We start from the raw sequence: 14,466 nt of genomic DNA on the forward strand, positions 1-14,466 counted from the left end.
GAATATAATTCTTAAAATATGATCAAGAGCACAGGAAGAAATATATTTCTAAAGTAAAAAATAATTTTTAATATCTATTAAATAGAGAAGGAATTAAAGAAGGAATTTACATAAACTTGTTAAATACTTTTTATATATAGCTCCATAGTAATTTAATATGCAGAGTAAGACAAGTAATTTTCATGCTTTTGTGCATATTTCATTGCCAAAGAGATGCTAAAATACTTCTATAGGAACCTACAGGAAACTCCACAGAAACACCTGTGGAATATCTTCCCATAATGGAAATTTCTTCAAGTCAATTAACAATAGTCTGACATTCACAAACATTCCTTCAAATTATGTCTGTGTCTTTGTAATGAGGAATATTTTATGGAAGACCATTGCAGCTTACTTAATGAAGGTCAATTTGATATATTTTCATGGCTGTTATAAGTATACTATTAAATATTGGTGTTTGCCAAGCAAAAATGCAAATTTTTGTGCTCAGTATATGAATACCCATTCTAATAGCATATACATGTATACTGTTCTGCATGTATGCTACAGTAGAAAAAAAAATATTTACAAGACTTTGTTTAAAGAATGCTAGCAAAATCAAGACTTTAAATGTGACATGAGGGAATAAACTGCACACAGAACTAGGTATGTGCTTTCTTCTCCAGTAAGGTCTCTACAAGACTGACTTCATCTGTCTGTTGGCTGTGGTACCTTTTAGTACCTGTAGTACTACTTTAACATGTGACAAATAAGCACCATAACATTATTTTAGCAGTATATTGGTCTCTTAACTTTTCCTTTTCTTAAGATAATGTAAGATTTGGCACTTTAATACGACAAAGTAATTCAGAATTATGTGCTTTACCTATATCTTGTACTAAAATATTGGTCAGAGAAGAAAAGGACAGTACAAAAACAGTGGAGAGGACATTGTAGTGTAATGATTACAAACAGGAGATGGAAGAAACTGTATGTATATCACAATTACTGCCAAATTTAACTGCCAAATTAGTACACTCTTACATCTTTAAATTAGATGAGATTATTAGAGGCCCTCAGATACTCCCTTATAACTGAAAATAAGCCTGATTTTTTTTAAATTGACCAAAACTGATCTGAAGTGAATGCACCGCCACACAGCCAGTACAAACCACTCTATTCATTTATATGCTGATAACCACAAAAATACTTCAAATTTGTACTGAACACAAATGAAACACAAATAGCTCTTCAATGATTTTTTCATATGCAAAACAAATATAGTGCTTGTTTTTCAGTTATCCTACTTAAATTACATGTTTTAAAATTCTCTAGAACTACAGCTCTGCTGTTTCAACAGGTATTAGTAAATGAAGCTACAATAACTTATATTTGGTGATTATCTGATCCAATAGGACAACAGACTCCAATCTAAAGTAGTCTTTACAAAATATGAACCATATAATGAGACTTCTACAAATTTCTTGTGTTATAGATGTTCCTCCTCCATATATTTCTGTTTATAAATTCTTCATGCACAATAGAATAACATGAAACAATGGATTAACACACAATAAAAATTTCTCAGCATCATGTTTCAGATATCTTCATTTACCTTTCAACACAGTAAATAATGCTTTGTTTATACTCCAGATGTTGTTCATTATTAGTACTTTAGCATGAGGATTAAATCTTCTGAATATAGGAAGATTTTAAAATCTTCATATAGGCAGATTATATATCTTCATAAAATACAAATCTTTAGCTATACTACTTTAATACTTGCAACTGAATTCCTTAGTGTTCTAAACTTTGCTTCATTCATTGATTTCATGTCTGATAGAATAAAAATGTGCAGATGTTTTGAAAAGCCAAAATTTTGCTGAAGATTTAAGTAGAAGAGATGATTACAACTGCATCACCGATTAGTTTAGAACAAAGCAGCTATTTATAAAGTACATTCTTATGCTATAGTTGATTATATCTAAATACATATGCAGAATAGATTAATATTTTAATCTCAATTCTCTAGACTTTCATCAAATCTCACTTACACTAGGCTTGATAGTGAAATATAATGATATAAGCTATAAAGTGGCATCAAAAGAAAATGCCTTATCTTTCCCTTTTGTCTTTTTATAAATCAAATTAATTTAAATTACTATGACAATATTATTATTATTTTCATTTTTCCATCTGGCTGCCCCACTAGAACTCAGTTTAAACAGTTTTAATCCCTTTCCCATTTGGTTCAATTACATTTCCTGAATGAATGCCTGACCTTCCACTTTTAATTTATACAAAATATTTTTCCATAACTACATGGGCACAAATAAAATAATATCCAATACCTCTATGAGTAACAACTGCAAGTTCTTTAGTTCTTTCTATCTGCTCATCATTTCTTGGTCGTCTTCTTGTGCTTTGTGAATTTGCTTGATGAAGAGAGAGTGCTTCCTTGGAAGTGGCCGACTCCAGAATTGATTTTCTTATATTCATAGCTTGAACTTGTTGCTCTTCAGAAGGTTGTCTATAGGTGGTCACTGCACTGGATACAGCAACATCAGCAGATGTGCTAGCAACAGTAATAGCACCAGTAGTGGCGGCAATATGCTCCTCTAACTCACCAGTGGAGGCAGTTTTGATCAAAGTGGAAGAACCTGTGGGACACACAGTAGCACTGGATGCTAACTTTTTCTTTTGAATTGTGTTTTCCTGATCAACCTAAGAGATTACATTTCCTTCTGTTTAACATAGTAAAGACAACTGACATGAAAAGGGGAAAGCTGATATGCTTTATTTAAAAATTTGAAGTAATCAGAACTTTTTTAATGCTAGTGAACATTTTGTAATTGCAGTGATATCACATGATTATTTTAAAATGTCCTCAAAAACTTATAGTATAAACTTTTGTACCAGTCAGAATGACAGCCCATAATTTCCACCCCTGCAAATGCAGTTCTGAAATCAGCACGGCTACAGCAAAATATATGGCTATATCATTAAAAGGGACCCCACATGTAGAAAAGTGATAACCGCCCTATCGAGGAGTGATACAGCAGCATTACGTAGTAACCTAGGTAGTAGGCGAAGCTTCTGTACTCCAACTGCTAATAAGACTGCCAAATATGTTCATACGTTTGATTCTTTTCATCAAAGCTTGACAGGATTCTAAAAGCTCATTCAGACTTGATACAAAGCCAAGGGTAGATGGATAGTAAAATGTACAGATTTAAACAAAACATCTAGGCATAATCATCTATACTTCATATTGGACATTGCATCTGTAATTCTCTTTTTGCTCTCTGATTCTTGTAATAGGATGGATTATTTTACTCAAAAAAACCACCCACAAAATGTTGGATGAGTTAAAAAATTGTCCATGTACTGCTTGTGAAAACATTAACACTTCTAACTTGTCTAGTTGCTAAAATATATAACCCATGTGGGGATTTTTATTATTTTATTAACCTTTTCATCCTTCCCCGTTCCTCAGATTTGGCTGCAAATGTTCGGAGGCCAACTCTCTCACCTGTCAGCATTCAGAACATCTAACACAGTAGCAACTCCAGCTTGACTAGAATGAATAAATGGCTGGGCAATGCATAATAAAATTCATAACAAAAAATTAACATAAAAAAGTTGATGTAGAATGGAGTGTACTTTGTTATACCAGTATCTTTGAAGCATGGCTTTTTCATTCCATGACAATGATTAAGGGGCTCTTGAACAGTCATTCAAACAATAATATTCCACATTTTTTACTTCTGAGCTGTCCTCTCACACAGACTTTGAGACTTGTGGTGATGACAGGACGGAAACAAACCAGAGTTTTGACACTGTTAGAAGAATCTATATACTGACAAATGGAAAAAAGAATCCTAGAGGAACTGAGGAGTACGTAGCACCTTTCATGCACAAAATATATCAAATCTCTTGACAGAATTATCAAATGTACTGTATAAATAAACAGATCCTAATGTCAAAAATACTCATTCTTGCTAATAAAGACTCTTTTGTTTACTGCAGAAATTTTAAGCTGAAAATGTTTTATTTTGCTGTACTATTAAGAAAATACTACCACAACAGAATACTTAAGTGTTATACAGACAACTAATAGCCCTGCTGTAGGTATGTATTATTTTTGCTATCTTACATTTAATGTCTTAATATCGGTTCTGCAGTATAGCACTTCTACATCATCCAGTGGTGGTTCCCCCTGCAAACTAGACAACCTTAAAAGTAGCAGGTAACACTCCAGGTTTATGTGCCAGAGATTGAACCAAAACCTACTTACTGTTTTATGATGACAGCGGTATAAGTAACTAAAATAGACCTAGACATGTTTTATTCTTTATTTCATAATAAAAGAAGAAAATTGTCACAACAATGAATAATATCAAAAGAGTAGGCTAGTTATGATTCAGGATACAATAAATTTGACAGACTGGTATCAAAATTAAAACACAGAAAATACAAGTGCATGGTCAAGAGATATTTTGGAACAGGATAATGTCGATTAAATCAAAGAAAACTTATTGTGTGTTACATGACCACTACTATTAAAGTAAAATCTATGTGGACGCATCTTTGTCATGCAAGCAAATATACAAGAACAGGCCATCACCTGCTCCTAATATCAAACTCAAAGCAAAATTATATTCATAATCTCAGTAAAATGGCATGCTATATCATAGTGCTTTAAAGATACACAGCACTTTAATTGAAAACAAGTTAAGAGAAAGTTCATCTCAAAAGAAAAAAATAAGAAAAATATGCTTACTTAAAGCTTCAAAGCTTATACGTTGAAAAGTACTGAACTACTTTGATACAGAGGCAACTTTCAAGCAAAACACCTAACTTGTTAGGCTTCTAAATCCACTTACACTCGAAAAAAGAACTAACACAGAAGGTAAAAAGTAAAAGGTAAACAGGGTGGTGTGATTTACATAGAAGACTTTAAGACAAAATTCATCTCATGTATAAACAATCTGGTAAGTATCAGCTACTGCATAGAATAGATGCATTCACGTTTGCCTAAATTTCATTTGTAATCTATAAAAGCATGAACTTTGGTGTCTTAGGATTCTATGAAAACAGGTTTAGACCAATTGAAACACTTATGTTATGTGGGCACTTCAGTCATTCGCAGTCAAATCTGACATTTCAGTTTGTCAAAGAGACTTGTTCAAAAATTGTAATTTCAAACATGAAATTACCCCACTCCCTCATATTCTTTTCCCTTAATATTCTGGTTAAAAAAAAAAATAAAAACAAAACAAAACAAAACAAAAGCCAAACTCCCAATGAAAACAAGTAAAAGAAGGAAGAAAGGAAGTCTGATTTCTGCTCTTTTGGATAAAGTTTAAACCAACAGTTTTCAGTGAGCTGAAGTCAACTCAGAGGTGGGTCATCACTTTGAATTCACAGTCAGTAACTGAGAAAATTTGAGTCTTGAGAAACTGCCAGGCTGCACCATGGGAGGAAGCAATAGGGATGCGGAGGCAAGAAAGAGTAATTGTTGCTCGGGGCGTGGGTTCACAAAGGAAGGGAACCTGACCAGCCCAGACTAAAGCAGTCTGAGATCTACTAGTCTGGACAACCCTTGCTCTATGTGAGTCCCTGTGGATGGAGAACAGATTATAAGTGGTATAACTCAGGCCCTTTCATGTGTCAAATTAGACTGCTTAGATGAGGAAAGATTTGAAGCCGTATTTACAGATAAAAATTCACAACTGTGTAGAAGCTGAAGGAGATCAAACCGATGATCTACAGAGCAATTCAGTTCAGAAAACTAGTCTGAATGAACCACTACTCAAAAGTGTTGTAACTGCTAAAACTTTGGATAATGCAAACATATGGAAGACCCATAAAATTTTCTATTTATATAAGAGTGGAGGTTGCTCCTGATTCCAGGATCATTTTTAGTAAAGGAAAGAGGCAAGAGCCTTTGACATTTGCCTGAGACAAAACTCCAAAAATAGATTATGAATCTGTGCTAGATGCACACACTTTGCATATGCAATATGCTACAACTATTCACAGGGTTTCTGTTGTAAACATGGCAGCAAAGGAAATTTACCTCAGATAAAACTCATAGTGGAAGTTCTCATTTAAATTAGTCTAATGGAATCACTTTTTACACATAATCCCTGAGGGAATAAAATAATCTAGGGAGATAACAAATACCTTTGTCCACTCTGCAGAAGCACTCATCAGCAAAAAAAAAAAAAGCCAGAAAATGGTATCCAATACAATGAAAATGCTTTTATTGAAAATTATTTCTTCCCTTTTAGAAGACTATGACTTGGGAAGGCCTCCCTTTAAAATGGGGAATGCTAAAACAATGTATCTTCCCTCTCCGATCACTACAGATATTTAAAATGTATTAATGTAAGTTATAAGTGCTAATACTAAATTAAAATTTAACAACTTTTAGAACCTGTAGGCCTGAAAAAAAGTAGTCACTATAGTTCCTATGTGTCAGAAAGCTGAATCAGACAAATGACATTCTTGTTATAGATCTTAATTTGAATCTCTATACACTTTAGAAATAAGTTGTTTTCTTAACAAAAATTAATTTCAGACAAGACAACCTGAGTTTTATGCTCTTTTTAGATGCTTGAGCTCTATTCTATATTAACATGTTGTGTTCAATCCCAGATTAAGGCGTAGATTTCAGCTGTGGCTGTTGTATCCTATTTTACCAGAATTATTTCTCTCCTACAGTTCCACAAGCTTCGATAAGCTTCCATAAGCTAAAGCATCAATGATTAGTCAACATGCACTAACACATGATTTAAGATTCAGGTATTTTCATAAAATTAACATAATTAACTGCCAATATTTAACTGCCATTCTTTCTTACGAGATACAATGTTTTAGCAGGATTCAAAGAGAAAGGATTTTAAGGAAAATTAATTAATTCACTAAATTAAAGTGACATTGTGGAATTACACAATTACCATGCTTTCATATATTAACCATCGACCGAACTGAAAGAAACTATTTCCAGCGTAATGGCATTTTAACTAGAGCTTGGACATGAAGTACGTTACTGTAAATTCTGTTATTACAAGCCAAATATTATAATTCCAAAGACAGAAAACATGGACAGTAAAATTTGACTAAGCTGAAAGTCCACCATTAAGCTGAGATGCAAAGTATTTGGCAAAAGTTTTAAAGGTTTTCTAAATTTGCTTTTATTTCAGAGACAACTGAGAAATAAACAAACGTTCTAATACTATTTATTTGTCCACTGGTTTGTAATACCATGCTGATTAGGGGTCAAACAGATCAAAAAAAAGTGAACATTCTGTAGTTGAGTTTGATTCGTAAAACATTGGGATTAAAACTATTTTTATCTAAAGGATCATAGAATAACTCAGGGCAAAACAGACCTCAGGAGGTCTCTTGTTGTCATGACAACCTAAAACAGGGTCAGCCACGAGGTCAGATCAGTTCCTCAGGGCTTTATCTGATTAGGTCTGGAGAAAACCTCCTAGGATGGAGACTGCACAATCTCCCTGAGCAATTTTCTCAAATGCATGACTTTCCTCACAGAAGAAGAGTTTCTCTTTATATTTGGCCTGAAGATCTCATTTCAAATTTTGCCAGTTATCTCTCATCCTCACACCATGCTCCACCATGAAATGCTTGGCTCTGTCTTCTCAATAACCCCCTTGCAGGCATTTGGAAGCTGCTATTAGCTTTCACCTCTTCTCCAGGCTGAAAAAGCCCAGCTCCTTCAGCATTTCCTCCTAGGGCAAGTGTTCTAGCCCATAGCTATCTTGGTAGCCCTCCGCTGAACTTGCTTGAGCAAAGAACTCATCTTTCCTGTCATGGCGTCCAAAACTTGATGCACTATCATGTGACCAGACATGGTCACAGGAGCACTGAGTAAAGGACAATAATCCTTCCCTTTGATCTACCAGCAACATTCCTGTTAATATAACTCAGGATGCTGATGGCCCACTTTCCTGCCAGGGTGCATTGCTGGGTCATGCTCAGCTTGCTGTCTGCCACAACCCACAGGGCCTTTTCAGCAGAGTTCCTTGCTATCAGCCAGTCCTGTTGCCAGGGGTTCTTGCTACCCAGGTGCAGGGCTTTACATTTGCCCTTGTGGAGTTTCATAAGAATCCTGCTGGCCCATTCTTCCAGCTTATCTATATCTCTATGGATGGCAACCCTGTCCTCAACTACATTGACTGTTTACTGACATTTTGGTATCATCTGCAAATCCAATGAGACTGCATTCTGGCACTGATTCAAGCTCACTGATAAACACATTGAACAGAATTTGTGCCAGAATGGACCCCTCCAGTACTCCACTTGTTACTGGACTCTAGGTAGAGTATGGCCCATTTATGACTATCCTCTAAATGTACATGTTTTTAACTTCAGCAGATGAAACAGAACAGATGAAAACTGGCAAATTGTTCATAAGACCAAATAAATGGGATCTAAGGCTACTGTTCAGCAGCTACTCTAATTCATTAGAATTAGTTTTGCTGATTAACTCCTAAAAATCAAATTGAGTTCAAAATGTGAGAGCAAATAGGAATATTCACCATCTTGTTTATTCAGGATGAATACAAGATGCAGGACTCTATTAGTCTTTGTGACACATATGATCCAATCACAGTCCTCCCAAACAAAGTTAAAGGTCCTTAATGCAGATGACCCTAAATGGGACTCAGTATACTAAAGTGCTAATGAGATCAGCCTTAGATTTCTCTCCTGTATCTTAACAGTGAGAAGTAAGCCATTCTATCCTTTTGCAACGGGTAATTGAGAAAGAAGTGTTGATAGTCTTAAGGAAAAATGAAATGCATATTCCATTTAAAAAAAAAAAAAAGAGGTGGTTACAATTATATATAGAATTTCAAAAAAGAGTAATCACTATATTCCCTCTTCATTCTTCTTTCAGATGTTCAAGGACTTTCAGTGAAGGCTTATTTAGCATCCTTACCTAAAACCTTCCCACAGTTAACTAACTTTGCCGTGACCAGTGCATCCCATTAAGACAGGGGATTTTTTGATAACAAAATATCATAATTAACTGTTCTCTTTGATGTTCTCTGTCATTAAATATCTGCTGCCTGCAAGACTTTCCAGTAAAGTTACAAACCTAATTAGAAGAATGTATTGTGGATCTGTTAAAGGAATTTTCAAGTTAGTGTAAATAAAACAATTTATTTGACTCTTTTAAAATATTATTTTTTAAGTCCTTCCAGCTTTATTATTTTCACAAATCTCTTTTTATTCTTCATAAATTTCTAGTATTTTTACCTGCTCTTAAGTTCAAATTCCAGTTTTGCTTCTGCTGATTTACAAGTAATTAATAGAAAAGAAAAGAATCTGGAACACAAATATACATTTGAGAATATAAAATCAGTGTAAATATATACATCAGCTGACATAAACCACTTTTCAGACCAAATAGATTTTCAGTTCCCAGATATCCAAGAAGGAAATAAAAGTGTGGATTTAAAAAAATGCATGACTGAAAAAATATGGTTCAAAACAAGTTTCTAGACTTCATTTCAAACAGGCAATGATCCCTGGATTTATCCAAATACCAAAGACTCCACGAGCTGTCTAGAGAGAAGTATAATACATGTACTTTTTGCTTCCTTTTGTTTTCATATTGTCCACAATTTGTGTGAAATGATTCAGAATTTAATTTTAATTTCTTTTTGGTACCAGAAAGGAACTTCTTTGCATTACTGCATTCTCTAATGCTTATTTTTCCTTGCATTTTTTTTTTCTCTCTCTTTTTTTCAACTGCTTTATCATTATTTGTTTCTTCTCTTTATCTCCATCTTTTATATTAATTTTAAATGTAAATCAACTGCTGCAGTAAGGCATATACCAGAACAGTCTGAAAGTAACATTCAAGCATTGACCAGAAATTTTCAGGGATGCAGGTGATAAAGACATTTGTCATCCTTTGGTACACATAAATGCATGTCTCCTTGATTTTCCAGATGCTTCTCTCAGTGAACTTACGATCACCTGAAATTTTTTAAGTAGATACTGAAAATATGGTAAATTTATTTATCTTAATTTTATCAAACTGATTACATTTGAAAATCTGAATTTATATCCAGACAAAATCAACCTTCTAGTTTTTGAAAATATAGAAATGCCGAACACATTAACATGATTTATCTCCCCTCCACTAAACCCAGGACACAGACAGAGAACTATTTTTTTTTTTCCTTTTACATATAGCTATCCAAGTAATAGACTTTATTCCAGCAATATATGTTTGTTTACTAGAAAAACAATATGAAAATGACCAACATAAGCATACATATGGATACTGTTCTTTCTGTTGGTTTAACTTCAGTGAGAAAATAATTTTTTAAAGACCTATTACTTTTAAGAAAAAACAAAACTAAAACCAAACTTTAACACAAATAAATGTTTGTAAATGAGAAAGCAGTGATTTGAAATACAAAAGAATTATTTTCATGTGATCATTTGTTGCATAGATATTGTCATACTTTGCTTTCTTCTCAAAAGAGGAGTGCATCAATGCAAGATGGAATCATACAAATCATAAACATAGAAAAAACCTTATAAATTTTTCAAGACTCTTTCAACAATCTTATAGGAATCTATGAAAGAAATGATAAAATGCTGAGAATGGAATGTATTCACATCTATTGGCCTATTTACTAGTACTCATCTTACAAAAGAGTACCTTTATTATATTTGTCAGCTAAAAAGCCTTGCCAATATTGTCTTACATCTTTATTTTATTTGTCATTTTCTCGTGTGAATCAGTGCAACAGAAAGATTTACTTACCCTTTAGGGTAAGTATCCTATCCTTAGATAGGATAACATCAGATAGGCACATCTTCAAGACTATGTACAGACTATGTACAAAGCAATGTACATAGCAACCATGTAACAAAAAAGATGTTTCTTTCTGTCCCAGGAACTATTTAGGACAAAAGGGAACTGAATGCATTTTATACATTCTGCAGTACGAAATATAACCCACTGTACTTAGCTTGGACCATATCCCAGAACAGAACCTGCTGCTCCACTCCTTCAGGAATGGGATTTTAATGACTGGATTTTTGAACAGTCTTGGAAAGCATCCTCTTCCAAGATTCTAAGCAGAAGAATCAAGAAATAACAGGAAAAATGTTGCAACTTTAATTTATTGCTGGTATGTGTGCTACAGCTTGCCTTAAAATAAAAAGCAAAACAAAAACAAAAACAAAAAAAAAACAACAAAAAAAGACCCAGCACAAACAAAACGAAAAAGGTTTTAAAGCAAGTTAAAAACTATCGCAAAATTTTTTATATATCATTTTTTATATATATATATGTGTGTGTGTGAGTATGTATGATGGACATTTAATCGGAGGTTTCCATAATTTTAAAATTTAAAGATTCTGGTTTCTAATTCTGTTTCTTGCGTTACCTGGGACATGCCATTATATTGTAGTGCTCTCATTTCTTATCAACAAAATGAAATTCACACATTCCTTTTACTGCCACAGGGTTATTAACATTAGTTGTCTAATATCTGTTCAGTGCTATAAGCAAGTAAACTAGCATGCATAAATCAAATATACGGTTCCATATAGAACAATACTTGCTAAAGCTGGAACTATATATTGATAGGACTTTGATACTCCTACTTTTTAGTTTTTCAATGAAGTTCAGATGCACGGAAAAAAAATGAATGATAAAACCACTAATAACTCTCTTTCATTTACTCTTAATATCAAAAAACCTTTGTATCATTGCTCTCAAATATCTAGGTCAGGTATCTAATCTTTGCCCTAAGCAGGCTGAGTGCCCAAATTTTCTATTCTAAATCCAGTATTAGGCATCAAGGAGCTATTTGACAAAAATACTAAAGATTAATAAAGTAATTTAAGACTTCAGAAATGTATCCAGTGTATTAATCTTCACTACAGGGAAGATAAATTTAAGAGCTAATATTTTTTTTCTCTGTTTATAAACAGATTAGTACTTGTTAGAAACGATATGAAGTTCTTAGAAAGGCTGTTCACTTACTAGACAAATGACAAAGACAAACTTGCAGAAAAGGTATCAATTAAGGCCAGTTTACCTTAATACCACTCCGTATATGTTCATTGCATAGGAAAGAATACAAATCTTAATACTTAAGCACATCTTTTCCATTGTTTATTCTACTTGTGTCTAGCAAAATTAATGGAGAATGATACAGAATTTCTGAAGACTGTAGCCTAACAAGTATAATTTTGACATTACATCCTTGGCTAGTAATAGAAGGCCACAGGATTTGTGTTGACCCCATGCAGGCTTGCCTTGGCCTGAGGGTGTTTTCACCAGTTTTGATAATTTTTAGTGGTTAAGTGAATATATCCTGACCTGTTTCTATTTCAGGAATGTTGTGCTCTGAGAATACTGCATACAGTAAAGCTCTGATAAAGCCACATAGTCACCACATAAAAAGCAACAGCCCTTTATACTTATTGAGGATGAGGGAGGTTAATGTGCAGCTTTCAGATTTTAGTAAAGAACAATGAGAAAGCAGCAGCCTGTGTTACGAAAACGTATAAAAAGAAACAACTGAGCTCCAAGACTGAAGAGGAAGCCGCCTCTGTCCCTGTCACTACCAACAGTATCACACTCATCCCAACACAGACCCTCAGGTGCTATCAATTCATGTAATCCCCACCCCAGGGGCACAGTGAATAGTGTGAAAATAAGACAAGAGAAAAATAGTGGAGAGTAGAAAGCAGTTCTTAAGTTTTATAAGTGTACTATTATTATGAAGACTTTTATTATTAGATAATTTAGACTACCACACTGTTAAAACTTTAATCAGAATAACAATAAGTTGTCAAGTTTATATAAATTTTGTTCCCTTCAGTCATAACAAGATTCTGTGTCTAACATTATACTATATAAGTGCATTACAATCCAACTAACTTTAGAATTGAAGTTTTGTATACCAAACGTAAATTATGTTTGTATGTATCTTATACCACTGAAGTACTATTCCCTGACTGTCAGGACTCTGAGGGCTCTAATGGGCCTAAATAGCACTGCCCAGCGTCCCCTGGGCCTGCCCCCACCCATGCCCATGGGTCCAGCATCCCTAGCCTGGGGCCGCCAGCCCTTGCCCCAGCAACACCCCAGCAGTGCTGGTCCCCAGCTCCCCACAGCCCTGCCCTGCCTGGCATTGGGGCCAATGTCCCTGCCTGGCCTTGGCCTGTCCCCAGTCCCATGGAGGTGCCCGATGCCCAGGGCAGGGTATGCCTCCATCTGCCCCCCAGCCTGCTCTGCTCCCTGGCTGAGGACAGTGGGACCAGCACTGGCTGCAATGCCCTGCACTGCCGGCCCCCACGCAGATCCCCTGTGTCCCCAGCTCACCAGCCTCCAGGGAGCCATCGACCCTTGCTGCACCCTGACAATTACTGTCTCTTAATCACTATGAAAAATACAATGCCTATGAACAAAGCAAACCATTATATTTAAAAAGAAGCATTATTCATCTCTTATTTATCACTCAGAATAAATAAATGAAGTCAATCTTGAAACAGAGTAAATGTTAATTATAAGTAATGCAAAGTTGAACAATTTATAAATGAAACTGTACCATCTTTTATTTTTTTGGTTTTATCTAAAAGGTCAGGACAGGCTAAAAAATAATACTTTTTAAGAAAGGTCAAGTCCTAAGTGAGATGAAAACAATTCTCTGGGAAGGAAGAAGGTTGCTTCTGTATAGAAACTGATTCAAAATCCACTTAGACTTTACAGAGATAAAGCTATTCCTGCAGAACATTATGTGCTGCCAGCATCAAGTGGGCAGTTAAGTGAACTTTTGAGCTATGAAGTGGGCATCCAGTGCAAAACAAGAGCTTTGCCTCAGGAAAAGCTTCCCTGTGAGATGCCCCTTGTGATCCATTAGCCAACAATTTCAAGATGTCTTAAGCTAAATGCTTACACATTAAAATAAATTTCAAATGTATTCTTTAAAGACTTACATATGTATTGCCTTAATGAGCATTTCAGGCAGTTTTGCCTCACAATACGATGACGACTAAGTTCTCTTTTAACAGTTAAAATGGTTACTAATATCCAAAATAGCTATGTCAGTTATCGCAACTGTCTTTCCTCAGCAGTGTATTATGTTGTACAGAGAAATGCTCACAAAGAGCTATCTTCTACAGCAGAAAGATACATTGGCATGTCTAAAAATATGGCAATTTCATTTTCAGAAATGGCCGCTGATAGAACTTAAGGAGGTCAAATTTTGAGATGATTGGTTGCTCAGCATATCTGAACACTTCAGGCCTTCACAGAATGGTTGAGGTCGGAAGGCATCTCTGGAGATTGCCTAGTCCACCACCACCTGCTAAAAGCTGGGTTGACTAAAGCAGGTTGCTCAGAATAGTGTCCAGTCCATGTCCTGTCTCTGTCTCTACAGGGAGAGAGTCTCCCACACCTTCCTGGGAAACTTGTTC

At 34.8% G+C, this 14,466-nt stretch overlaps 1 protein-coding gene across 3 annotated transcripts in view; it reads right to left on the reverse strand.

The window, feature by feature from the left end:
• CSMD3 (CUB and Sushi multiple domains 3) overlaps window positions 1-14,466 on the reverse strand; it is a 684,352-nt gene that overhangs the window by 428,259 nt on the left and 241,627 nt on the right. The window contains exon 7 of one of the 3 annotated variants that reach the window (XM_074577703.1): window positions 2,331-2,639. The exons of the other annotated variants lie outside the window; for them this stretch is intronic. Coding sequence (XP_074433804.1) covers window positions 2,331-2,639 — 309 coding nt within the window. The remainder of the gene's footprint in view (window positions 1-2,330; window positions 2,640-14,466) is intronic. 3 annotated transcript variants of the gene reach the window in all.

Source organism: Larus michahellis, chromosome 2 (assembly GCF_964199755.1).
Source record: "Larus michahellis chromosome 2, bLarMic1.1, whole genome shotgun sequence".
Taxonomy (NCBI): Eukaryota; Metazoa; Chordata; class Aves; order Charadriiformes; family Laridae; genus Larus; species Larus michahellis.